Source organism: Gigantopelta aegis, chromosome 4 (assembly GCF_016097555.1).
Source record: "Gigantopelta aegis isolate Gae_Host chromosome 4, Gae_host_genome, whole genome shotgun sequence".
NCBI classification, from domain to species: domain Eukaryota; kingdom Metazoa; phylum Mollusca; class Gastropoda; order Neomphalida; family Peltospiridae; genus Gigantopelta; species Gigantopelta aegis.
The window spans coordinates 58,309,696-58,335,327 of NC_054702.1; the positions used below are offsets into that span (position 1 = coordinate 58,309,696).

Consider the following 25,632-nt stretch of genomic DNA (forward strand, 5'->3'; position numbering starts at 1 on the left):
AAATTAGTCAAATATTGTCAACGGTTTCTGTTTCTTTCAGTAGAATTAAATATAATTATTTGTTCCAGTTAATAAACAATGGAATTGATTTTATCAGTCTGTAGTCAGAGTTTCTGCCAGAAAGAAGTTTCTGGGTATGGTGCCATGGAATTGAATGCAACCACAATCAACAGGGGCTATGGGGGGGTCTCCTCCACAAAGAAAATGGGTTACATTTAGAGTTAGGCTTAAGAAAATCATACAATAATAAGAGTCATTCATTTTGTCAAAATGTTAACTTAAAAAAAAAGACAAATTTGGGTATGGTACCATACCCATTTTACCCTCTGGCAGAAACCCTGGAAGTATGCAATAATGTCAGTATCCCCCCACAATAATATTGTTAGTCCCATACCGGTCCAACCGAAGGGGACTATAGGTTTCAGGGGCGGGATGTAGCTCAGTGGTACAGCCTATTTTGTGTTCCAGCCAGTGCTCCACAACTGGTGTAACAAAAGGCCATGGTATGTATGTACTATCATCTCTGTGGGATGGATGGTGCGTATAAAAGATCCCTTGGTGCTAATCGAAAATAGTAGCCCATGAAGTGGCAACAGCAGGTTTCCTTTCTCAATGTTTGTGTTGTCCGTAACCATATGTCCGACGCCATATAACCATGAATAAAATGTGTTGAGTGTGTCGTTAAATAAAAGATTTCCTTCCTTCTATAGGTTTCATCTCCGTACTGTCTGTACCACCTGTAGTTGACTAGATGTTTATTTTAAAATGCTTCGAGATATTGAGCTCAAATTTTGTGTATAGCTTTGTCATGTATTGTTACAGATCAAGTTTGACTTTGATGATGATTTACCAATTTTTGACAGTTATTGCCCTTGAACTTAAGGGATATGAAAATCTGTTTTCCAGACTTTTTTTTTGCAAAGTCTCAAGATATTGAGCTGAAATTTTGTGTATAACTTTATCATGTACTGTTATAGATCAAGTTTAACTTCTATGGTGATTTATCCATTTATGCCAGATTTGCCATCTTGTTTCAGCGTGTCTTGCATTGAACAGAATTTATTGTTTACTTTAAAAGTTTTAATTTACTGCTTGATTTTCATTATAAAATTTAAACAACAATTTTTTAATAATTGTTTCTTTCCTAGGGTGCTTAGGTTGAAGGATCGAACAACCTCAGTGGACCCATTCATAGATTTAAAAAATAACACATTCTGTCTCATCCTGTGCCCCATGACTAATATGTCAAAATATCAAATGCTATGGAATATGCTGTCCTGTCTGTGGATAAATGCATATAAATGTTCTCTTGCTACTGATGGAAGAATGTACATGTAGTGGGCTTCCTCTGTCAGAATTATCTAATGTTTGTCACCCAGTAGCCATTAATTAATCAATCATGTCTGTTCTAATGGCGTCATTAAACAAAACTTAACTTGCCTGTATTCTGTTCACAGATGAAAATTAGATTATCACAGATAAACTTGCAGCATCCTAATTATTTTTGAGTGTTTCATATACAATTTCAGAATTACAGCTTATAATTTGCATTTTCAGGTACACAAAGATGACAAATTATAATCAGATACCTCTTGAAAGCCATTAAAATGGTTGCCAGTTAGTAGGTTATCAGTGTCTATTGTTGTTTTTGCAGGTTTTAAAACAGGGAAAACAATCCGAGTTGACTTCTACATCATGGTTTTCATATGGAGCATCGATGCTTGCAAACGTTCTTGAAAATATTCAGGTACATGTACTGACAACATATAGTGTTCATTATTTTCGTTGTTACACATGTATGCTGTGTGCTTTTTGTAATTACTTTCCTGTTCCAACCAGTGGTCAATGTCTGAGGATGAAGACCAGATTCATAAACCTTGAATATAGATCATTATCAATTATCATAAAGTTCACGTTCATCCTGTTATGTTTCTAAATGTGCAACTTGATCGCACGGTAATGGAGGGACATTTTAGTTACTTTTCTGCTACAAATTACTCACACTGACCTAGGAACAGGTTTTTAATTCTAAATCAGCATGACAAAACTAATGTGATTTAAAAAAAAAGAAGTTTTTACTAAATCCATATTATACATGTAGTTAAAAAAAAATAAAAAAAATTGTTTTTGTTTTCCTACTTAAAATGGTATGATATATATTGTAAACTATTGCTGACTGTATAGTTCTTTCCTGGAAGAGGTTATGTATTTTTGACAAAAGGCTAGTCTAAAACATGATTTGCTGTAATCTAGCTAGACATTAATATCTTTATAACTATGCCACTCATGTTTCTGGATTCAAAAATAATTATTTTTGAATTCAGAAACTTTACTGGCATAGTTAATAAAATTATAATTTAATTTCTCAAATGCTGCATTTTGCTTGATCTTGCCCAGATATTGAACTATTAAACTGGATAAATATAATGTATTAACTGATTTGCATGTTGATTATGAAAATTATGTTTATATGTATGGTTTTGTTTTCCTACAGCTAATTGTCAGTGATATCCATCTGCGCTACGAGGACGAACACTTAAATCCGTCTTGTCCATTTGCATGTGGAGTGACGATCAAGAAACTCAGTGCTCAGAGCACAGATGGAAGTTGGGTGGGCATATTTATTAAACGTCTTGTAAAATAATCTGTTTAGCCTGCTAGTGTTTGTATGTATGAATGTGGATCTTAGAGTATCATTGGTTAGAACTGTTTCTTAACCTGTGTGCCGATGTTTCTTCTTTTTGTAAATATGTTTCTCTTGATGTTTATAATTTGTTGTTATTTTTTATATTTTTTGTGTGCCTTGAAATGCTAGGTTGTTTTTAGTGTTAAAAAAAGTTGAGAAACACTGATTTAGAAAATGTTATATTTGGTTCTCAGCATTTTGTTTCTTTTTCTCAAAAAACATCCAGTACAGGTAACTTTGATCATTCAAACTTGAGTCGTTTGAAAACCTTTGATCTGTGGAACTTATGTCAGACCTGACAAGATTCCTATATAAACTAGTAATAAGATTATGAACATTTGAACTTCAGAACTCAGAAATCTTTATCTGTCATTCATTTATTATCCCATTTTACAGTATTCAGTTGAATAGATATTAGTCTTCTATAATTGGAGGGGCAGCATTTAGTTCCTTCAATAGGGTGCTTGCCTAATGTTTATGGGTTACAGGATCAAAACACCTCAGCAGACCCATTAGGTTTCTTCCTGTCCCAACCAGTGCCCTACGACTGGTATATGAAAGGTCCTGTGTATAAAAAGATCCCTTGATTCTGATGGAAATATGGAGCAGGTTTTCTCTGAAGACTACATATCAGAGTTACCAAATGTTTGGTATCCAATAGCCAATGATTAATCGATCAACTGGTGTGCTTTAGACATTACACAAACCAAATGTTTTAACTTTAAACTTTTTCATAGCTGAAAATGATGTTGAGTGGTCAAGCTGTGTCACTTCATTGTTATTTCTTTATGGCTTAGTTGTCTTTTTCTGAAAATGTCTTTTGAAAAGAAAAACCTCTTAAAAAGGTTGCTATTTTGATTCTTTGAATCATTTATTGCTGCTCTTGTGATTGCAGACTCCCAGTTTTGTCCATAGCACATCGTCAGACATGATGTTCAAGCTGGCTGACCTGCAGCATTTCTCTATGTATTGTGATACCAACACAACGATGCTGGGAGACCTGCCACTCACAGAACTCATGGTAAGTTTATACTGGAAAATGTTCAACCCTGGGCTGAGAAAAATTGTGGACTTGCTGGGGCATAGCCAGAGAGGAAAAAAACACTGAGGCAAACCCAGACCTGTAAAATAAATATCAGTGTCATGGGAAAAATAAAATAAATCTGAGGAAATTCCAGACGAGGTACATGTAAGCACCTTGTTTGCCTCATGCTGGCTACGCCATTGACTGCAGAACACTCCTTTTTTAATTACTTGAAATAAGTTAAATTAATATAATTGTATTTGTTCAGTGAGGCAAAAACTCGATATTATGATTGAATAATTTTTAACCATTTCTTTATGGAAACCACATAATTATATATACTTTCTCAAAATGTTTGAGACTTATTTAAAATGATTCATTCATGTACTGACATTTCTCATTTCAGCCAGTGCACCATGACTGATATAGCAAAGGCCGTAGTATGTGCTATTCTGTCTGTGGGATGGTGCATATAAAAAAATTCCTTGCTACTAATGGAAAAATATAGCGAGTTTCCTCTCTAAAACTATGTAAAAAATTACCAAATGTTTGACATCCAATAGCCGATGATTAATAAATCAATGTGCTCTAGTGGTGTTGTTAAACAAAACATCTTTTTTCATGTACTTGCATTTGTACCTTTGTTTAACACCCAATTCATTTATTATTTTGAAACAAAACTAAATTGTGTCACATATTGCAAAAATGTGAAATAATGACCCCTAGTACAACTTGTCCACTCCACCTCTAATTTATTTCATTTGATGTTTTTCAAGTAGAAATCTTTTTGTTGTCCATTTTGGTTGTGTTTTTTGTTTTTGTTTTTTTTACTCTGAAATATTACACAAACAAAAGCAAATATTTTTGGTGCTGTGTTCTATTACATATTAAAATTATTAATTTAACAAATCTTCCTTTTCTACATGAGTTTTACTAACATTTAAGTAATTTTAGGATCTAATCACAGATTATTCTCCTCCTTTGTGATTATAAAATCTTTTACCTGATATCATTTGTTATTTCAGGATGCAATGCAACGTGACATGTTTGTGTCCACCCTTGATAACAATTTCAAAGAACATGGCAACATTCTCAGCCCCATCAATGCCCAGGCCAAGGTCACTCGCAGGACTTCGGTTCTTCCCCTGCGATCTCCTACCTCTCCTAGAATCAACATCGACATCAGTCTGGACAAAATTGACTTTACTTTAACATCAGAGCAGTATCAGTGCTTGATGTTCTGGCAGTCTGAATTTGAACGTCATGGTTTGAGACGGCTGTACAGAAAACATAGACCAATGATAACCATCAAAGAAAAGTAAATTTAATGCGGTTGATAAATTACACAATATAAAATCTGTTTAATAATATAGAATTAGTGAATTGATGAGGTATGCACCATTAATTGTCCTTGGTGTGGCGGTGGTGACACCATTATTGCAATTAATTTAATTGGTAATTTTAACTTGTATCAAATACCAACTACCTCTCTCCCCATGTAGTTATTAAATCTTATATAATCATATTAAAAACGAGATGTTTTAACTATTCAATACTATCAGTATGCTCTTACGTAGAGAATATTATATTTGTTTCCGTTAGATACATTTATCTCACGAGTTGTGAGATAAATGGTATCCAACTAACACAAATGTATTATTCTATTTCTTACATATCCTGAAAAACCAGATTTTAAGCAAATTTTACTTCTTTTTCAACTAAAAGTTATTTACAGCTGCTGCACTTGTAGCTAACTTATGCGTCACAGACACATGATTGTCAGGTTAACTATACGTCAGTGTAATCTATGTCCACCATGTTGTTTTTCATTGGATCCATGGCACTGGTGACCTGGTCATCACCTAGGAACAGACAATTGTATGTCTTGAAATTGTTAACACGTATGTGTGTAAACAACCCATGTGTTATCAAAAATAATGGATGATGTTCTCACCAACGTGTGTGTCAGAAACCAGTTTTCTATAGTAGTCACAATATTATGCTATTTACCATTACTCTCAAACTTGAATTGGTTTTCCCTTTTATTATAGTCCATGATTATAATCATGGCAATTTGCTGTTTACTGTTGCTCTATCAACATTGTTATGGTTTTCCCTTTTATTTAGTTTGCCATTTACTGTTGCTCTCAGAATTGATACAGTTGTGGTTTTCCCTTTTATTTTAGTCCATGATCATGGTGGTAGTTTGCCATTTACTGTTATTCTCAGCACTGTTGCAGTTAGGGTTTTCCCTTTTATTTTAGTCCAAGATCATGGTGGCAGTTTGCCATTTACTGTTGCTCTCAGAATTGTTACAGTTCTGTAAAGGTTTTCCCATTTATACTACTCAAAAGAATTTAAGGGTCAAAAATTTATAACCAAATAAGTTTCAGAGTGTATTAGATTGATGATTTAAACTACACCAAATTTTTTATTTATTGTTCCATATTTACAAAAAACCCACAAATAAACGTCACTGTATACAAGAAAGTCACATGACATGCTGTCAAAGTTGAAGGTTGTCAAACATGGATTTTACACATTAGAACATTCGTTTAATAGTGTGTGAATCCACCCCTGGCGCGAATACACTCGACACATCGTTGCCTCATGCTGTTGATCAGACGTCTGAAGAACTCTTGGGGAATGGCCTGCCACTCTGCCATAAGAAGTTGACCCAGATCATGAAGGTTGGCCGGAGGGGCATGGTTATCCCGAACTCTCCTGCCTAATTCGTCCCAGGCGTGCTCTATTGGGGCCAAGTCAGGCGAATATGCTGGCCAATCCATCCTGGCGATACCTTGTTGTCTGAGAAAGTCCGTTACCACCCTGGCGTGGTGGGGTCTGGCATTGTCATCCTGCAGAACTGCCCCGCCGCCAATCTGCTGAAGGCCTGGGAGAACCAACGGCCGGATAATCTCATTCAGATAGCGGATTCCATTCAGATTGCCATCCACCACATAGAGGGGGGTCCTGTGGTGGATAGAGATGCCGCCCCACACCATGACGCTGCCACCACCGAACCGGTGACGTTGTTTAACGTTAACGTCAGCGAAACGCTCCCCAGGACGTCTGTAGACACGAACCCGACCGTCGTTGAACTGGAGACTAAACCTGGACTGATCAGTGAACATCACTCGACCCCACTGAACACGTTGCCACCGCAGATGAAGCGTGCACCAGTGACGTCAGGCCGTTCTGTGACGTGGTAGAAGTGGTGGTCGAACAGCCTGGCGACAGCAGCGTAGATTATTGGCTCTCAGACGATTGCGTATGGTTTGATCAGACACTCGAGTTCCAGTCGCAGTCCGCAGATTGTCACGTAATCGGCGTGCAGTGGTTGTGCGTTGACGTAGAGCCATATTGGTGATGTAGCAGTCCTCTCTATTTGTAGTGCTTCGGGGTCTTCCCGAACGTGGACGATTTCGAACAGAAATCGTTGCTTGGTACCGTTGCCACAGTCGGCCAACGACACTCTGACTGACACCAAGTCTCAGAGCAACATTTCTTTGCGTATTGCCATCCTGAAGCCAAGCAATAGCCCTTCCTCGATCTTCGATAGTCAGTTGAAGTCGTACCATTGTCGAATTTGGAGTGTGCACCGTACACGAACGCAAGCTCCAATTATACGGAAATTCAGCATTGGGAACATGGAATACACGTGCAAAGCGTGCAAATGAAGCGCTTTGTGAAAAAGCAAGTTATGGGCACTTAGCAGACCTTTCGCTTTCGCCCTAATTTACGTGCAAATGTAAGCATGTTTTCGCCATTAGAACTAGTCGACAGTGTCAATGACAGTGGATTTTAATTCATTTATGGGTTGCTTAGACCCACTTTCGTCAAAATGGAACAATACCATGCATGACATTATGGTCTAGCTAATATAATTGACATTCAGAAAATAATGTCGAAAATATCGTCTGACCCTTAAATTCTTTTGAGTAGTATATTTTAGTCAAGGATTTTGATGGCAGTTTACTATTTACTGTTACTCTTAGCATTGTTAGTTATGGTTTCTCTTTTATTTTAGTCCAAGATCATGGTGGCAGTTTGCCATTTACTGTTATTCTCAGCATTGTTGCAGTTTGGGTTTTCCCTTTTATTTTAGTCCCAAGATCATGGTGGCAGTTTGCTATTTACTGTTCCTCTCACCATTGTTACAGTAATGGTTTTCCCTTTTATTTTAGTCCAAGATCATGGTGGCAGTTTGCTATTAACTGCCACTTGGTGCAGATACAAGACAGGAACCGGCGACTTACTAAAGAGTTCATCCTGAAGCGAGTCCATGATTCAGTGGTTTACACACGGCTTTATCTGCAGAGTCTCACTGAAGACACACTTACATCATCAGTACTTGTGAGTTCTGCTTATACAGTGTTTATTATTCATATGGTCTCAGATATGCCAGGTATTATTTGACTGGCTTAAAAATGACAATGCTTGTTCCCGATGGCTGGAACTTCACTTTCAATCATTAAATGTTCGCATTCATGACTCAGTTAACCTTCTGACTACTGCAAGCGAGATATCTCGCCCGACGTCATGCCAGTTGACATACTGTACACTGTATACAGTGCATTCCCCAATTTCCTGCTATTTTGCACATGACACTCACTGGAAAATTTATTAATAGGAAATGGAAGACAACTCGGTTTCCTGTGTCTTTACTTTTAGTTTTTTAATGGAAAATACCTTGTAATTTTTAGTTTTCGGCAAGTATTTTTGCTTGACAACAATGGCGGCATGTCACGGTAATTTTCAGTGAACAATAGCTGATTGTGACAGCTAATTTAACAATAAATTTGATTGTTTTACCAACAACAAAAACAAAAATCACCAAATATTGGGATATGAATTATAGTTTGTTTGTTAAATTCTGGTCAGAAAAACACTATTATTGGGAATAATGGACATAAATACTGGACAGCTGGCTACAAATGCCTGTAAATAAACGCGACTTTTTTAAATGTTTGCCTAATTTTAATCAACATTAAAATCCGCGAAAATAATACTTACCGATTCAAATATGAACTTTATTTTATGTATTAATTAGTGAATTTATGTGAGTAAAAATTATAAACGTACCCACTCAATGTGGTTTTTGTATACCATCATGTACAGAGATTTACTATTTATAAGAAATTTTGTATTGATTTGTTTCATACACATGAAATGGTATATTTTCATAAGCAGTGGCTATTATGGTATAGAAAAATAATTACTTCTTAACACATTCTCAGTCATATTATTTTGTATTCTTAAAATGATGCAAAAGCACGTCATTTTTATTGTATCATATAAGATATTCAGTGGCCATATTTGGTAAAATGGCAAATGGAATTGGTTTAAAGAACAGATAGTAACTATTATATTTTTTTAAATGTGCATATTTTACAGGCAGAGAAAGCTCAGTTGGAAGATGAACTTGACTTTGAGGAACTAAAAATCCTGCGAGAAGCAGTTTTATCCAAGCTATACAAGGAAAACAAATTGGTATGTTGAAACATAACTCACTGAGTACACTATTGTTCCAGTACTTATTACTTTAATGTTATTTGTCTACAGCATGCTGATGTCTTATGGGGTCATATTCCCCTTTTGTGACTATTTAATGGAAGTTTCATTATGCTTGATTGCTAGTTGAAAATAGTCTGAAAAATAGTGCCTTCACAGGAACATGTGCAGTGTTTGGGTTTCATGGGTTGAATCTCCCTCCTACTCTAGCACATTTTTGTTTTTCAATATATTTTTGGGGGAAGCATGATTCGACCCCCCTCCCTATAAACTCTGCTGGCTGCAGTCTTAAACATCTCATTGCTAAATTTGCCTGGTTAAAAGCCTTCAAGGATAACGTAAGGTTAAAAGCCTTCAAGGATAACATAAAGGTTAAAAGCCTTCAAGGATAACATAAAGGTTAAAAGCCTTCAAGGATAACATAAAGGTTTAAAATGTACTGAGGTGTTGTTAAGCAATCTTTCCTTTTCTTGTCAGCACCATCAAATCAATTTTCAGACAGTTTATCATATCTAAAATATTTTAACAATTCAGTTTGTCACTTTTCAGCCTGTAGCTCGGAAGAGTCCATCTCCCCAGGACCAAGTGGTTTCTACTGAAAAAGAGCAGCCGGGGTTGTTCCGACTCTGGTTTCCAGGGTGGTCAGGTTGGTCTCAAGCAAGTGCTAAACCGACAGAGAACAGCGTAGATCAGGAAGTTTGTGAAAAAACACCGGATCCTGTTCCAGAGACTGAATCGACTGATCCTGTCAAAATAGGTATTTAACTTCATTTAGTTTTATACGTCACCATTTTGAAATATAAATTTTATTAAAATATTTTGGAACTTGAAGGATTTAGTTTTTTTTATTCAGTCTTATTCTTTATTTCACTTAGTCAAGACTACTGTTTGTAATATAAAAAAATAGTATGTCTGTTGTATTTTGGGTTTTTAACTAAATTTATTTTTGAACACTATTTTTAAATATAAATTTTCTTCAAATATTTTGGAACTTGAAGGATTGTTTTGTTCCATCTTATACTTTATTCCACTAATTCAAGACTGCTGTTAATGCTATAAAAAAGGGTAGTTCTCTTGTCATTTTTCTTTCCACATTGAAGTGTTTTTCTCTTAGAACTGTTCTTAGTAATTACTTTCAAATTTCAGAACAAGAAATAATGGATGTGATCATGGATTCAACTGAAAACAGCTCATTCCTCCGCAAGGACACTGTATTCGCTCATTTTACCTTTTCACTGGCCAAAGGGTCCTTTGCATTACTGGAGATTAAAGACCATGGTACGGCATTTTATTTATTTTAGCAACACTCTGTTTCTGTTATAATGGTGACTAACTGGCTTTGCAGTTAAAGACAAAAGGTAAAATAATAAGTGATGATCAGACGTGACATAAATAGTGTTACACATTTGTGATAGTAACAATATTAAGAAAATTATTTTAGACTAGTGTGAAATAACAGGTTCCAGCTGTCTTTCAGCAGGCCATCTGTTTTCTTAGCTATTTAAAAATATATTATAGCAGGCCATATTTTACTTTCATTCACTACTTCAAACCCTGGCATTAAGAAACTTGATTATTTTAATAAAACAAAGAAATATTTTATTTAATGACGCACTCAACACATTTTATTTACGGTTATATGGTGTCAGAAATATGGTTACGGACCACACAGATATTGAGAGAGGAAAACCCCCTGTCACCACTTCATGGGCTACTATTTTCGATTAGCAGCAAGGGATCTTTTATATGCACCATCCCACAGACAGGGTAGTAAATACCACGGCCAGTTGTGGTACACTGGCTGGAACGAGAAATAGCCCAATGGGCCCACCGACAGGGATCGATCCCATGCCAACCGCGCATCAAGTGAGTGTCTTACCACTGGGCTACGTCCCACCCTGAAAATTTTAATAATGCACAGTGATACATTGTACTTACTTTGATGAAAAATTTATTTATTTATTTATCAGTTCCAGTTCCATTAGTTGAGCTACAGTGTTCAACTATTTCCATGGAGTTTGAGTCACGCCCAAGAACCAGTGCCATGAAATTCAAGTTGGCTGTAGGCTGCCTCTATCTGCAGGATAAGGCAACAAAAGGATGTGTTTTTCCATATGTGGTGGCACCACAAACACATGTAAGTCTCTGAAACAGTTCTACATGGATCAGTATTAGATGCTTCCATAATCATAACAAATTACTCCATGTTGTAATGTTGATTTTCACTAAAAATAGATTTGAGTATTTTTATTTGTTTGGTATTTATAATGCTGTCTAAAACTAGCATTGATGCTACTTTTAGACAGCATTATGTGTTTGATATCCCATTTGAGCCATTGAAGACAAATATGTTATGAGGTTTGATGTTGGTAAATTCTCTCTGGCCAATCCTAAAAAAAACCACACCAAAAAACAACCAATTTACAAAAAAACCCACTTAGGGACACCCAAGCTGGATTGGTCGATGGGTAGAGGCTAGACTGATATGGACTACGGGTATCCTTAACAGAAAAATTTTTGTGTTGAAATTGTAGGTATTGGGCTCCAAGGCACACTCATATTATATAATATACTCTTCAAAAAAAGTAGGGGAACCTGAAATATTAATGTTAATATCAACTATTAGACATCCTAGTAAAGAATGTTCAGGTCTGTTTATCAACACACCGAAACACATTCCATAGTTTGCACATGCATCACGCAGTTGCCTCGTACACGTGTGTAGGGTGTCGTTCTCGATTTTGACAATTTCCAGGAAGGTCGATTAATCACTGTGGAACATTATTTCTGTCAATCTTTTTCATTCTGTTGATCATACAGTTGTTATTGTTTTGTTTTTAGTCATTTTTATTGTATAAATTTGCAATTTACTGATAAAAAAACGTCAACTTTCAAATTTCACTTCTGACCCCAATCGTCCTTCAAGATCTTTGGTGGTCATAAAACCTACTGTAATACTGAACTACCAGTTGTAATGTTTGCCCAATTAATTCACTATTATTATATAACCATTCCCCACAGCTAATATACTTTACAATTTTAGCAATTGTAAATTCATATTAGAGTTCCCCTACTTTTTTTGAAGAATATATATACATCAACAGCTATTATTACTAAACGTTTGAACAATAATGACATGATCAGTGCTTACCTTTTGATAATCACGACTATCTTTACCTCGAGGGAGCCCATAAATGATTTTTCATGTACTGTGTGTTACATGGTCCTGGCCTATGCTAGGATATAATAATTTTACATCTTAAACTATTTTGTCAGGATCTCAGTAAGCAGCCATTCTCAATGAGTCCTCGGAATCAGTCGTCAACTGAAACGAGTCCACCAAAGACACCCGAAGAACTTGGCTCCGACTGGAAGTTTTTTGAACTTCTGTATGAAAAGAATCCTCCATCCAGCTTCTTCAGATATGGGTAAAATCTCTATCATCATTGATGATTGTTATTTTAGGTCTTATGCACTTTCCCACAGTCAGGACAGTACATACCATGGCCTTTGATATACCAGTTGTGAACTGATTGGGATGGAAAAAATCTAATCAGATCTTGTATTTAAAGGCCATGCTGTTTTCTGTTTGAAGGGGAAAAAAAAAAAATATATATATATATAAATCTTGCTGTTAACCAGAATAATAGCTTGTTTCTTCTGTGATGCTTTTAACCAGACCGGCCTCGGTGGCGTTGTGGTTAGGCCAACGGTCTACAGGCTGGTAGGTACTGGGTTCAGATCCCAGTCGAGGCATGGGATTTTTAATCCAGATACTGACTCCAAACCCTGAGTGAGTGCTCCGCAAGGCTCAATGGGTAGGTGTAAACCACTTGCACCAACCAGTGATCAATAACTGGTTCAACAAAGGCCATGGTTTGTGCTATCCTGCCTGTGGGAAGTGCAAATAAAAGATCCCTTGCTGCCTGTCATAAAAGAGTAGCCTATGTGGCGACAGTGGGTTTCCTCTTAAAAAAACTGTCAGAATGACCATATGTTTGACGTCCAATAACGGATGATAAGATAAAAAATCAATGTGCTCTAGTGACGTCGTTAAATAAAAACAAACTTTACTTTACTTTGCTTTTAACCAACTACTGACATCTAATAAATGGTGATTAAAATTAAAATTTAATGTGTCATTGCTAAACAAATATTCAGTTCCTTTTTGCATAAAACCCTCAATTGTTTCACCTTTTGATTCCATATTAATAATAAAATTAAATCTGTGGACTTCTCTAGGTTAAAATTTTAATTTCATTAATGTCAAAGCAATTTTTATTGACAGGCCCAATTTACATTTAATAAGCACTTACAAATCTGTTAATAATTATCCAAATTCATTTATGGATTGAACTTTGACAAAAAGAAGAAGAAAAAGTGTTATTAAAATGTAATTAATAAATTGTTAGGGGCAGGATTCAGCTCAATCGATTGAGTACTTGATTGAGGTGCTTGCGTCGCAGGATCAAAACCACCTTGGTGGATCCATTCAGCTGATTGTTTTTTTTTCTCGTTCCAACCAGTGCACCACAACTGAACAAAGGCAGTGGTTTGTGTTTTCCTGTCTGTGGGAAAGTGCATATAAAAGATCCCTTGCTGCATTAGAAAACATTTAGTGGGTTTCCTCTGATGATTATGAGTCAGAATTACCTAATGTTTGACATCCAATAGCCGATGATTAATTAATTGATGGTCTTCAGTGGTTTCGTTAAACAAAACAAACATTAAACTAATAAATTGTATTTGTGAAAATGTGTATTATGTTGTTTGTTTTACCTCTTTTTTTCAGGATCTCCATCAAAACAAGGCCACTGGACATTGTGTATTCACCGATGTTTCTGAATAGCCTACATGGATTCTTTTCTTCTGTGCGTCAGGCTAGGAAGGCTTATAGATCTAGAGGTATTAACAGGACATTATTTAGAGCACGTTGTCAGTGTTTCAAAGCTTATTACTACACACAGATATTTTACTGATCATCTAGTCATTAATATGAAAGTTTCAGGCATTGCATATAAACTAAATTCTGTACAACTGTATTACAGATGTTGATACAACATGTTAAAAGAAAACATTTGCTGCTCTGTAATATGATAAAGTCTTTATGTAAAGTAACTAATTATTTCAAAGCATAGAATAGTGTGTTTATCACTCTCCCTGATGTTTGCAGCATTCAAAGTTGAATGTTATATCAGAAATATTCAAGGTTTTTTGTCATATGGTCTGACTAATCCAGCAACCAGTATGGCTAGAATTATCCTTTATGTGAAGAACTTTTTTTCTTTCAATTCGGATTGAGCAACATTTATTTCAAATGGCTAAAAAATATACTGTACGAAATTCCCAAAATTGGGAAAAGTTTAAAGATATGTTGTTCTTGTTACTGTTTGCTCCTATGTTTAATATATTAAACGGCTACTAGTAGAGATGGACATAATCTAACGAACTGAGAGAAATACAATCCTGATAAAGGTGGCAGCATGACACTGAAATGTAGGAAGCAAATTCTTGCGAGAGTGATTTATGTAATATTAACAAAAAATTATTTCTTTTCAACATTACCTGTCCTCAAACAAGTGCACTGACCCCCTCCCCCCTCCCTATGGCTAGTAGCCTGGTCCAAACATCCCAAAAGCGAAGTTTTCTCCAAATGATGTGGCCACTTTTATTTTTTCAGCATCAGCTTGGAAATTTGAGAAGCTAAAGAAGCAATCTCCTGACCAGTTAATGGAAACACTGGACCAGCTGCTCAAGGCAGAGGTAAACCTTGTTAGAATATGGAAAGAACATCAGTTCCATTATAAAAGGCTGGTTTCAGGAATATTTTTCGCATTAATAAAACACTAGGACGGTTTAACAGATTTGAGTTGATTCTGTCTTGGACAGAGAGGAGCCAGTGAAAGTTGACACCTGTGCCCATGACAGGCGTGTGCTACAACAGCTTGTTCTGAATGTGCACTTTAAAACCTATGACCTGACCTAACCTAACACTGATACTTTAAGCAAGAATTGTGGTAATATGCAAATATATTATACAAATTTTTTAATAGCCAATAATGCAACACTACCTAAGAGCTAGAGTCATGCGCCTTTGAATGTTACCAAAGTCCAGATTATGCCAGTTATGTGTCAGAAACTATTAGGATTTAGTTCAGTTATTAAACATCAGTCAGATCTGCTATAGGTCACACAGTTGATCCCCCTCTGTAGATCCCTCTTCAGTCACTGCACCGTGACATCAAAGTCATAGATGTTGTCTTTTCTTTTGGTAGAGCTTGTTTGTTACCAACAGTAAAAAGAGCAGCCCTGGGTTGTTTTTTTCATGTCTTGATCTTGAAATTTAATTTCTTTTCAATATCACCTGTCCTCAAACAAGTGCACCCCCCTTCCCACGGCTAGTAGTCTGGTCTGAACATCCCAACACCCTCTAGTTTCAGTTACGTAACTGTAACATCCTTCTTTTTCCTTTGCTGTTTTGGTCCGGACGTATTTTCCTTTTGCTTTGTTTTAATCTGAGCAATCTGTCTTTTTTTCACATGGGTTTTTTTGACATTTTTATGTGTGGAATACATTATATATATATATATATATATATATATATATATATATATATATATATTTCTGTTTGCAGGGCACAACGATACGATGGGATATCAAACTGGACATATCTGCCCCAAAGCTGATCATTCCAGAAAACTATTGTGATGTGTCAAGCAATATGGTTGTCATAGATCTGGGCAAGTTTTGTTTCCAAACAATATCATCAAGAACACTGGGTAAATCATCTTCCAGTGACACTAAGGAAGATGAAGGTTAGTGTATAATTATATAACTGTTACAATTATTATTATAGCGATTTTTCAAAAGGCTAAAATGGATAAAAATCTGTACCCTTAAACTGTATAAGTGACGTTTTGTTTAGTAAATAGTTTTAAAACATTTGCTTTTCAAAGAGCCAGTTACATGCAACAGTGAAACAATCTTATAACATCATTTATTTATTAGTATGCCATGATTAAGGTTTGCATTTTAGAAAAAAAACATGCCACGACTTCGTCTGTCTTCAGAGGTTGGGATACAGTCAAACTTCATACCATTAAAAGAATTCCTAGTGGAAACCCTGATAAATAACTGGACAATTCTTTGCCACTATCATTATGCACTATTACTATTAAAAGAGATTGTTTCTATATTAATAACCCCCCAAAAATGAGATGTGTATATCTTTATATATATAGATATATATTACCTGAGGTTTTAATTTGCAAAGGCATTATCTTTTCCTTGCACTTACCAAATGATTGTATTTTTCATGTTGGAGTGTCATTAAACAATCATTCATTCTACAAGCACATGGCATAGCATTCCTGAGTTTATTCCTTTTGGAAATTGTTATTTTATTACACCAGTCAACAAGACTCATCACTATTGTTTATGACACCACTAGAGCACATTGATTTATTAATCATCGGCTATTGCATGTCAAACATTTTGTAACTTTGACATATAGTCAGAGAAGAAACCTGCTACATTTTTTCATTAGTAGCAAGGGATCTTTTATATGCACAATCCCACAAACAGGATAGCACATACCACAGCCTTTGATGTACCAGTTGTGGTGCACTGGCTGGAGTGAGAAATCATTACTATCGAAGTCACTGTGCATTAGGTACATATGCATATAATGATGAGTGAATCAGACTATGCATTTATCTTTGATTGACTTTTTCCAGTTTCATTTCATATACTTACCTGTTGTTGCAGATGATTTCCACACTCCACTTTCAACACCTCCAAATGAAGTCAATAGCAGCTATAGCTTGAATGTACCAGAGAGTAATAACACAAATATGTCCAGAGAAACCTCAAACACTTCCCTGTCAGCCCTGTCATCAACAGCATTTCACGATCACCTGTATGAGAGGTAGGCAGACAATCTAGATAGTCAAATCAGTAAACCCTGTCAGCCCTGTCATCAACAGCATTTCACGATCACCTGTACGAGAGGTAGGCAGACAATCTAGATAGTCAGATCAGTAAACCCTGTCAGCCCTGTCATCAACAGCATTTCACTATCACCTGTACGAGAGGTAGGCAGACAATCTAGATAGTCAGATCAGTAAACCCTGTCAGCCCTGTCATCAACAGCATTTCACGATCACCTGTACGAGAGGTAGGCAGACAATCTAGATAGTCACATCAATAAACCCTGTCAGCCCTGTCATCAACAACATTTCACGATCACCTGTACAAGAGGTAGGCAGACAATGTAGTAGGCAGACAATCTAGATAGTCAAATCAGTAAACCCTGTCAGCCCTGTCATCAACAGCATTTCACGATCACCTGTACTAGAGGTAGGCAGACAATCTAGATAATCAAATCAATAAAGTCATTTAAAACAGGGTGACCAACCTAATGGAAATATTTATCCAGAATATTCTGATATTTTCATTTTTATGTGCGCGAACGCCCTTTTCAAAACAATAATTAAAGTGCGCGGAAACGTCATTTTCATAAAAGTAATTTTAAACAATGCAAAAAATATTTGCAAAATGATAATACAAATGAGTATATCATTATTTATATGTGAATTGGAACTTCCTTATAAAAAGACACAGCCCTCCGCCCCCCCACCCCCCCCCCCCCCCCCCCACCTACATCAAAAATCATAAACAAGTTCACAAAAAAAAACCCCAATTTATTAGCAAATATTCTATTACAGTTTAAGACTCCCACCTACAGATTAGCAATAAAGTGACAAACAAACCTGGGACCAATGTTATTTTTATGTAGGTACATTGCCACATATGCACTATTTCACCATATGCGAAATGTCTGCTACCCACATTAAGACCGGCTGCCGTTTTGCATTACGCTCACATTACTATAGTCTTATTCAACTTACTGTGCTAGCACAACAAATATGCTATTCAACCTGAGTCATACCTACACACTGCAGAATTCCCTCCCTTGCCGGATATGCGAAATGCTATCCTTGCACGGGCTACCTGTAACTTCATTATCAATTCTGCAGTCCACCTGTTAACACCTGTTAAGCTTTGGCAAAAAGTTTTCATTACTTGTAATTTTGTGTTTGTTTTTTGGTTGAACTTGACATACGGTTGGTAGTTGGGAATTCTTTGTTGAATTTACCATGTCCGACGCGAGTTCGTTGACAGCTAGCGCACGGAAAGTTTGTGCGCGAGATGGTTGTCCATTTCCTTTACGACGTAAAGACACACACGTGTTGTGTCCGGACTGTCAGTCTTGTTCTCAAGACCGTCAGTGTGAGATCTGCGCCACGTGGTCTCCTGACCAGTGGGTTCGGTTCGGTTCGGTTCGCAGACTCAGGTTTCACAGATGTGTCGCTGCACGGGTACAGGGCGCATCTGTTGGATCAACACATTTCAGGTGTATGGAATCTCTCCGAGAGGAAGCTTCATATCAACTGTTTGGAGATGGAGGCAGTGCATCGTGCTTGTCTTCATTTCCGGTGTGTTCTTCGACACCGTCGAATTCTGATGAGATGTGACAATACGTCGGTAGTGGCATATCTCAATCGTTGGGGTGGAACCAAATCGGAGACTTTGGGTCGCAAAGCTCTTGCGATTTTGGAATTCTGCGACCAACTAGGAACCACTCTGTGGGCGAAACACATTCCTTCATCGGTGAATGTGTTAGCAGATGCCCTCAGTCGACATACCCCTGTTCAGACGGAGTGGATGTTGAACAAAGGGGTGGTCGCAGCGGTTCTTCGGGTGTGGGGCAGTCCACAGGTGGGCATGTTTGCCACACGGTTGAACAACCAATTGCCGGTGTTCGTGTCCCCGGTACCGGACACATTGGCGTTGGAGTACGATGCATTAAGTATGGATTGGACGGAACTGGATTTTTATGCCTTCCCTCCTCCTGTCTTACTCGGCAAGGTGTTGACTAAAGTGGTCCAGGAACCTTGTCACGTGACGTTGATAGCTCCTCTGTGGGTGGTGCAGCCCTGGTTTCCACAGCTCCTGTCACTGTTAGTGGCAGTCCCGTTCCGGTTACCAGTGTTGTCCGATCTACTCAGCCAGCGACTGAGTCAGACGGTGTGGCATCCGAAGCCGGAGGTCTTCCGGCTTCACGCGTGGAGGTTATCAGGGCTTCCTTGCGACGCAGAGGTTTTTCGACAAGAATTGCGCATCTCGTCTCTTCAGCAAAGCGCAAATCTACCGAGTCGGTTTATCAGTGTCACTGGCGTATGTGGGTTCGTTGGGCGAACGCACGGGATTTCGATCCCTTATCGCCTACTGTCAACGATTTAGTGGAGTACTTTCTGGCGTTGGTCCAAGAAAGGAAACTTAAAGTCACGACAGTGAAAAGTCACAGAGCTGCGATTTTTACTACTCTTAAACAGTGTGGATGTCGTGACTTTTCTACGAACTTGGTGTTGCATGATTTACTTAAAGGAGACCGGACACCAAATCATATATACGGCGTAATGAATTGTTTGCCGTCATAAACCACAACACGCAACTACAGCGCTGCCCTTATTGACTAAGTTAAGCGTGCCAGTCTTGGTTGGGGGTTTTTTTTCGCCGATGTTTGCCGGAAACTGTCGACAATTGATGAGCTAGACCCGTGACGTCATCGATGAGAGGAAAACTGAAGAAACTACCAAGCAGCATGGACGAACTTAGCGATTCGAGTGACGAAGAATTGTGTCCAGCTTGTGCTAATGGCATCAAACCGTATCAGTTTGAACCACTTATCAGAGACTTTGTCCCTAATCCTGGAAATGTCTTAGACGAAAATTTGGATGAATCAACTGCCGACGAAGATGAGGAAGCCACACATAGACTAGCATACAAGCATTTTTTTAAACATAATTTTTTATGACATTTTTAATGTAAACTGAAGCAAATGGACCTAATTAGAAGAAAAGCACACAAAATGTAATAATATTTCATCATAAATCTTGTTCAGCATAGATGTAAATATGACACGTCAGTGGATATTCCAGAGGCCGATTTCGCAAATTTGCAAAAAGCGTCCCCTCCTCACCAAAGCAAGATATAATAATTTAACAAAAAACTTTGTTCTCTTAACTAGTTACCCTCCACGTTTTAATGTGTTTGGTTAAACCGTGTATTTTTAATTATTAAAAAAATGTGTTACCAGTCTGCCGAAAATGTCCACAGCCGGGCACAGAAACACAGAAATGTTGGAAAATATACTGTTGCCACATACTGACAATCACTTTACAACTAATATGTCTTATCGACAATATTATTATGTAGTCTGCATTTATTAATATAAAATACAACAGGCCCGTAGGAACTGGGGAGGGGCGGGCCTAGGGGTTCGTTCTCCATCACACACTCTAGGATGAAAATGTATGTTTTAAATTTTCACTACTTTGCATAAATAAAAATGATATAAACATAAAAAAATCTAGTTTGTATCCCTCACTAGAGACTGTATTCCCCTCTCCCCTCCCCCCTCCCCCCCCCCCCCCCCACACACACACACACACACACACTTCAAATATTGTTCCTACAGGCCTATACAAATGTAGATAATATGTAGAGGGTGCAGTTAGGAACCAGTTCCTTTTATCTTTAGGATTTTCTAATCATGATTTCAAACAAACATAAAACACATTTGTTATATATTGGAATAAAATAAAAATAATTACAATATGTCCAGTGTTATTTTCTTTAATCATTCATGGAAGAAGAAGGAAGTCCTGATGAAAATATATTACAGGTAAAACATAATAATATATGATGCTTATTCCATGTGGTAACTATTGTTAATTTTGCTTTAAATTGCTAGATGCCAAAAGTGATTAATTATATTATTTTATGGTAACAGTCGAAATAATTTGAGGGTACGTAATAAAACAGGCCCGTAGGAACTGGGGGGAGGGGGGAGGGGGGGGGGGGGGGGGGGGGGGGGAGGGGAGGGGTGCCCCCCACTTGTGAGCTTTTCTTTATCACATTAATTTTTGCCATTGTAACCAAAATCTGATGTAGAGTTTATACTCAGTCCGTCAATGCCCCCCCCCACGGGCCTGTAAAAACTAAATATATTCAAAGGAGTATATTGGGTGGTTATAGGTTTGAAATGGTAGGTATTAAAATAATTATTTGGTGTAGAGTATTTTTAATATGGCATACAGAAAGCATTGAAAAGTACAATTTTATTATGCTTTAATAATCGACACTAGCTTTAAAATTATTTAACCATCATTCCTTCTGGCCAGAGTACTTATGTTGTTCCTGCCAAAGTTTTAGAATTTTAATTTTAATGACAATATACTGAACTGACGATAAACATTGTTAACTAACGTAATAATTCATGTTTTGAAGGTGTTTTGTTATGAAGTTAACAAACCAACTAGATCAAGAGACGTTAGTATGGAGTCGTTATGGGCTGTCGGTGAAAATTAATTTGATAATTATAGGTAAATAAATGTGAAGTTTAAATATTCGTATGTGAACAAATTGCAATACCTTTATTTAATGTATATCTTAAGTACATACTTGTTTTAATTTTCACATTGTAAATGTACCATAACCTGCTGTATTTAGTTGGTGTAAAGCCTGTTCGACGACAAAAATGCGTCCATGTTTTAAAACAACTTTCGTTTTTTTTTTGGAAATCGAAACCATGATGTTGGCCGTTTCTTGGGATACATTGCTGTTACTGTTTCAGTTAAACACTGCGCAGTTAACCATTATATAATTACGTCGACAGTATATAATAACACTAATTATCTTGTAAATTAAATTTCCGATAAACCTGGAGACAAAAAAAAAAGACGACTAAAAGGCACAACCAAAGAATCAACACGTGTACCGGTATTGCTTGGTAACTCTCACCGATGACGTATTGCCTCGCTTTCGTTCAGATCTATGCATAATCCCGCCCACTTCTGTTTTTACCCCAAACCTAAGACGCGCAGGCGTTAGAGTAATGCGGTCTTTGACGCTAACTTAATCCATTACACACTACATGTCTTTTGGTGTCTGGTCTCCTTTAAATCATTACAATCCACGGTTGAACGACCTTGCATTATTCTGAAATGGAATGTCTTTCTGGTGTTACATGCTCTTAAGGGTGTGCGCCTATGAGCCGTTGAGGTTTCCTAGTCTTCGTGCCTTGACGTGGAAGACTCTGTTTCTGGTTTCACTGGCAGCTTGTCGTCGGATCAGTGAGATACATGTTTTTTTGCATGACTTGGTTGATTACAATTCGGACGGGTCTGTCACTTTATGTACCGACCCTATCTTTGTTGCTAAAAACCAGTCTCCGGGGGAAGAGTTTCCACCTACTGTCATTCACAGTTTATCTCGTACACTGTCATCTGATAACTCGGATAGACTTCTTTGCCCGGTGAGAGCATTGAAGTATTATTTGGAGCGTACGAAAAACCGGCGGCAGGGTAAAAAGAGATTGTTTATTTCTTATACCATTAGGCCGGATGATGTCACAAAAAATGCTTTGTCTCGATGGATAGCAGCTACCATCAAGCTAGCATATGAGTTGGCGGGTGATCATGTGTTACGGAATTTCTCTGTTAAACCACATGAGATCCGAGCCATTTCTGCTTCCCTGAATTTTCATGACTCTTTAGATATTATAAAGGTCATGAATGCAGGGGTTTGGAAAGGACGGCACACTTTCGACCGTTTCTATTTCCGGGATATGGCGGTTGGTCCTGACAGTACGCGTAGGATCCAGACAGTCATTGCGGCTCAACACGTCGTGTCTGTGCGCAGGGCAGCAGAAAGGGGTCGACCTCTTTTCCGTCCGACTGCCATCGATTCACGCTTCGGACATGTTTAACACTCCACCCTTTTCTGAGGGATGGGGTTTTTTGTAGTGTTGTCTACCGTTTCCTCTCCCAGGGGAGATGTTTTTCCTCCCTTTCATGGGGATGAGTTTTTCTTTTGGGAAGCCCCTTTTTATTCCCAAAAGTTTTTTTGACTCCTTGTTACCGTATGTCGTGGTTCGTCCTATCTCCATGTCATTACTTCAAAGGAGCTTTTTGGGTACGGGTAAGTCCTCTATTTTCCTACCTCCTCCCATTAATGTTGAATTCACGTGCTCTAACGGTGTCATTGCACGTCCGTTATAGCATATTTGTTGTGCTAGCACAGTAAGTTGAATAAGACTACCGTATTAGAAAATTTGTTTCTAATTTTCATTATTATTCATACTTACCTAGTGCTAGCACAACAAACTATACCTCCCACCCACCCCTATGAGGCTTTCCCTCGGTGGGTGGACTTTGAACCAAGAATGAAGTTACAGGTAGCCCGTGCAAGGATAGCATTGCGCATATCCGGCAAGGGAGAGAATTCTGCAGTGTGTAGGTATGACTCAGGTTGAATAGCATATTTGTTGTGCTAGCACTAGGTAAGTATGAACAATAATGAAAATTAGAAACAAATTTTCTAATTACAGTTAAACTTTTGGGGAGCCAGTGTCCAAAAAAAGAAATTGCGTTATTATTTAACTTACTTGAATAAAATAATATTAGTAGGTGTATTAATGTCATGGATGCATCATATAATAGATTAGGGGTGGCCAAATATTATTTAGTCAAATGTTGCATATGAAAGCCAATGAAAAGAAGGCAATTATTGGTTCGGTTTTTGTTTTGTTTTTGTAAGATCGTAGCATTCTTCTGTTGTATAGTCATGCTTTCATACACAGTGACAAAACTGCATACATCGCCATAGAACTGATGCCTGCCACGCAGGAACATACATGTACGTCTATGATATTTAAAATAAATACATTAACTATTCTAGTATAATAAATAAGAAAGGAAATTTTCATATATGGCTTCAGTTTACTCAACATTTTCATTGGTCAGCTGTTGACAATAGACACGCCCGCGGCATGGATAATGGCACAAAACGGAACTCAGGTTGAAATGAGTGATAAAGATAGGCCTATTCAGGGCTGTAGGTAGGATTTTTTGTTTTGGGCGGGGGGGGGGGGGGGGGAGGGGGGGGCAACTGAGTAGTTAATAGTCTAAAACTCCTTTTCTTTAAGTTTCTATAATGCTTTCCGAATTTTTTTCCCCATGCTAGCTACGGCCCTGCTATTTAATTCTAAGAATGTAGAATGTAATAACAATTAGTTGCTTAAAAAAACAATTTGAGTGAATTTGAAAAAAATTCCGGATATTTGGCATCAATTCTGGAATTCCGAGTACGTGATGAAAATTCCAGATTTTTTTGAAAATTCTGGAAAGTTGGTCGGCCTGTTAAAACCTGTTGACTAAAGTGGAAATTAAATATTTAAATTTGAATTAAGATCGTGTTTTGAGCTACATAAATGGATTCATATGTCTTTTCATCTTCCTTACATATTTGTGAGACAAACAGTCAAATGAATATTAAAGGGACAGACCCTAGTTTTTAAACACTAAGGAATATTTTTCACCTAGACCATAGTTTCAACCCTAGTTTGGTTAATGTACAAACCTGTAACAAATTTGGATACAACAGAGTGAAACCAGAGTCTGTGATGTTGAAATATCCTTAAAAATAGACTAACCGTTACTTCTCAGACGCACGTGCGCTTTTAAAAAGATGAATAATGCATTTTGCAATATTAAAAACACCAGGATGACCAAAAACACTTCGAATGTACGAAAATGAATAATCTGAACAATAAAATCTAAGTAAAGTATGATTTCGGTGATCATAAACAGCTCTAATAGTGAAAAATATGTTGTAGTGTTTAAAAACTAGGGTCTGTTCCTTTAAAGCCAAGATGCAAACAGAAGAAACCAACCAGAAATATGTTGCATTTACTCCGACAACTCACATGCTTTAGGTTTTAACTTAAAGCTAAAAAGGATCACAAGCCAATCCAAATGCTTTTGGTTTAATCAAAACTATCAATCTTTAAATGGAAAAATACATAGTGAAGAACAATGCCTTACAGAAATAGTAAACAGTAAACTCCCTGTTTCAGGTACAACATTGAGCTGACGGACATGCAGGTTCTCCTCGGCCGGCCCCAGGATAACTGGAGACATGCCTACAGTCGGGTGTCCAGTCGGCTGCATGTTATTGACCGCTTCACCATATCCCTGCAGCTAGAGAGGTGTGTGTTAACCGTGTATTATAAGCGCATGAAGTATGTCTTCTTTAAATCTGTTTTTCTCTCGCCTTTACAAAGTACAAAGACGTGATAGAGGTATTACTTTTCTGACAGTGTCAATATTTGCATTTAAAGTTTTGTGTTTAGATCAGTTTTCTCACAAACTATAAGTCCTAGGTGAATGAAGCTAGGTGTATAGTTGCACCTATATTAAAAGATCACAGTGCACCAAAAACGTATATGATAGGTGTGATACTTATTTCCGCAGAATTCTTATTTTACAATTGACAAAAAGAA

At 37.3% G+C, this 25,632-nt stretch overlaps 1 protein-coding gene across 2 annotated transcripts in view; it reads left to right on the forward strand.

Annotated features, from left to right (window-relative positions):
- The window catches only part of LOC121370824 (vacuolar protein sorting-associated protein 13D-like), a 118,815-nt gene that overhangs the window by 16,313 nt on the left and 76,870 nt on the right, over window positions 1-25,632 (forward strand). For both annotated transcript variants that reach the window (XM_041496311.1, XM_041496312.1), the window contains exons 6-20: window positions 1,655-1,747; window positions 2,495-2,611; window positions 3,582-3,707; window positions 4,736-5,028; window positions 7,898-8,066; window positions 9,108-9,203; window positions 9,774-9,981; window positions 10,371-10,502; window positions 11,195-11,361; window positions 12,501-12,652; window positions 14,017-14,129; window positions 14,905-14,987; window positions 15,859-16,039; window positions 16,992-17,151; window positions 25,207-25,338. In XM_041496311.1, the coding sequence (XP_041352245.1) occupies window positions 1,655-1,747; window positions 2,495-2,611; window positions 3,582-3,707; window positions 4,736-5,028; window positions 7,898-8,066; window positions 9,108-9,203; window positions 9,774-9,981; window positions 10,371-10,502; window positions 11,195-11,361; window positions 12,501-12,652; window positions 14,017-14,129; window positions 14,905-14,987; window positions 15,859-16,039; window positions 16,992-17,151; window positions 25,207-25,338 (2,222 nt within the window). The remainder of the gene's footprint in view (window positions 1-1,654; window positions 1,748-2,494; window positions 2,612-3,581; window positions 3,708-4,735; window positions 5,029-7,897; window positions 8,067-9,107; window positions 9,204-9,773; window positions 9,982-10,370; window positions 10,503-11,194; window positions 11,362-12,500; window positions 12,653-14,016; window positions 14,130-14,904; window positions 14,988-15,858; window positions 16,040-16,991; window positions 17,152-25,206; window positions 25,339-25,632) is intronic.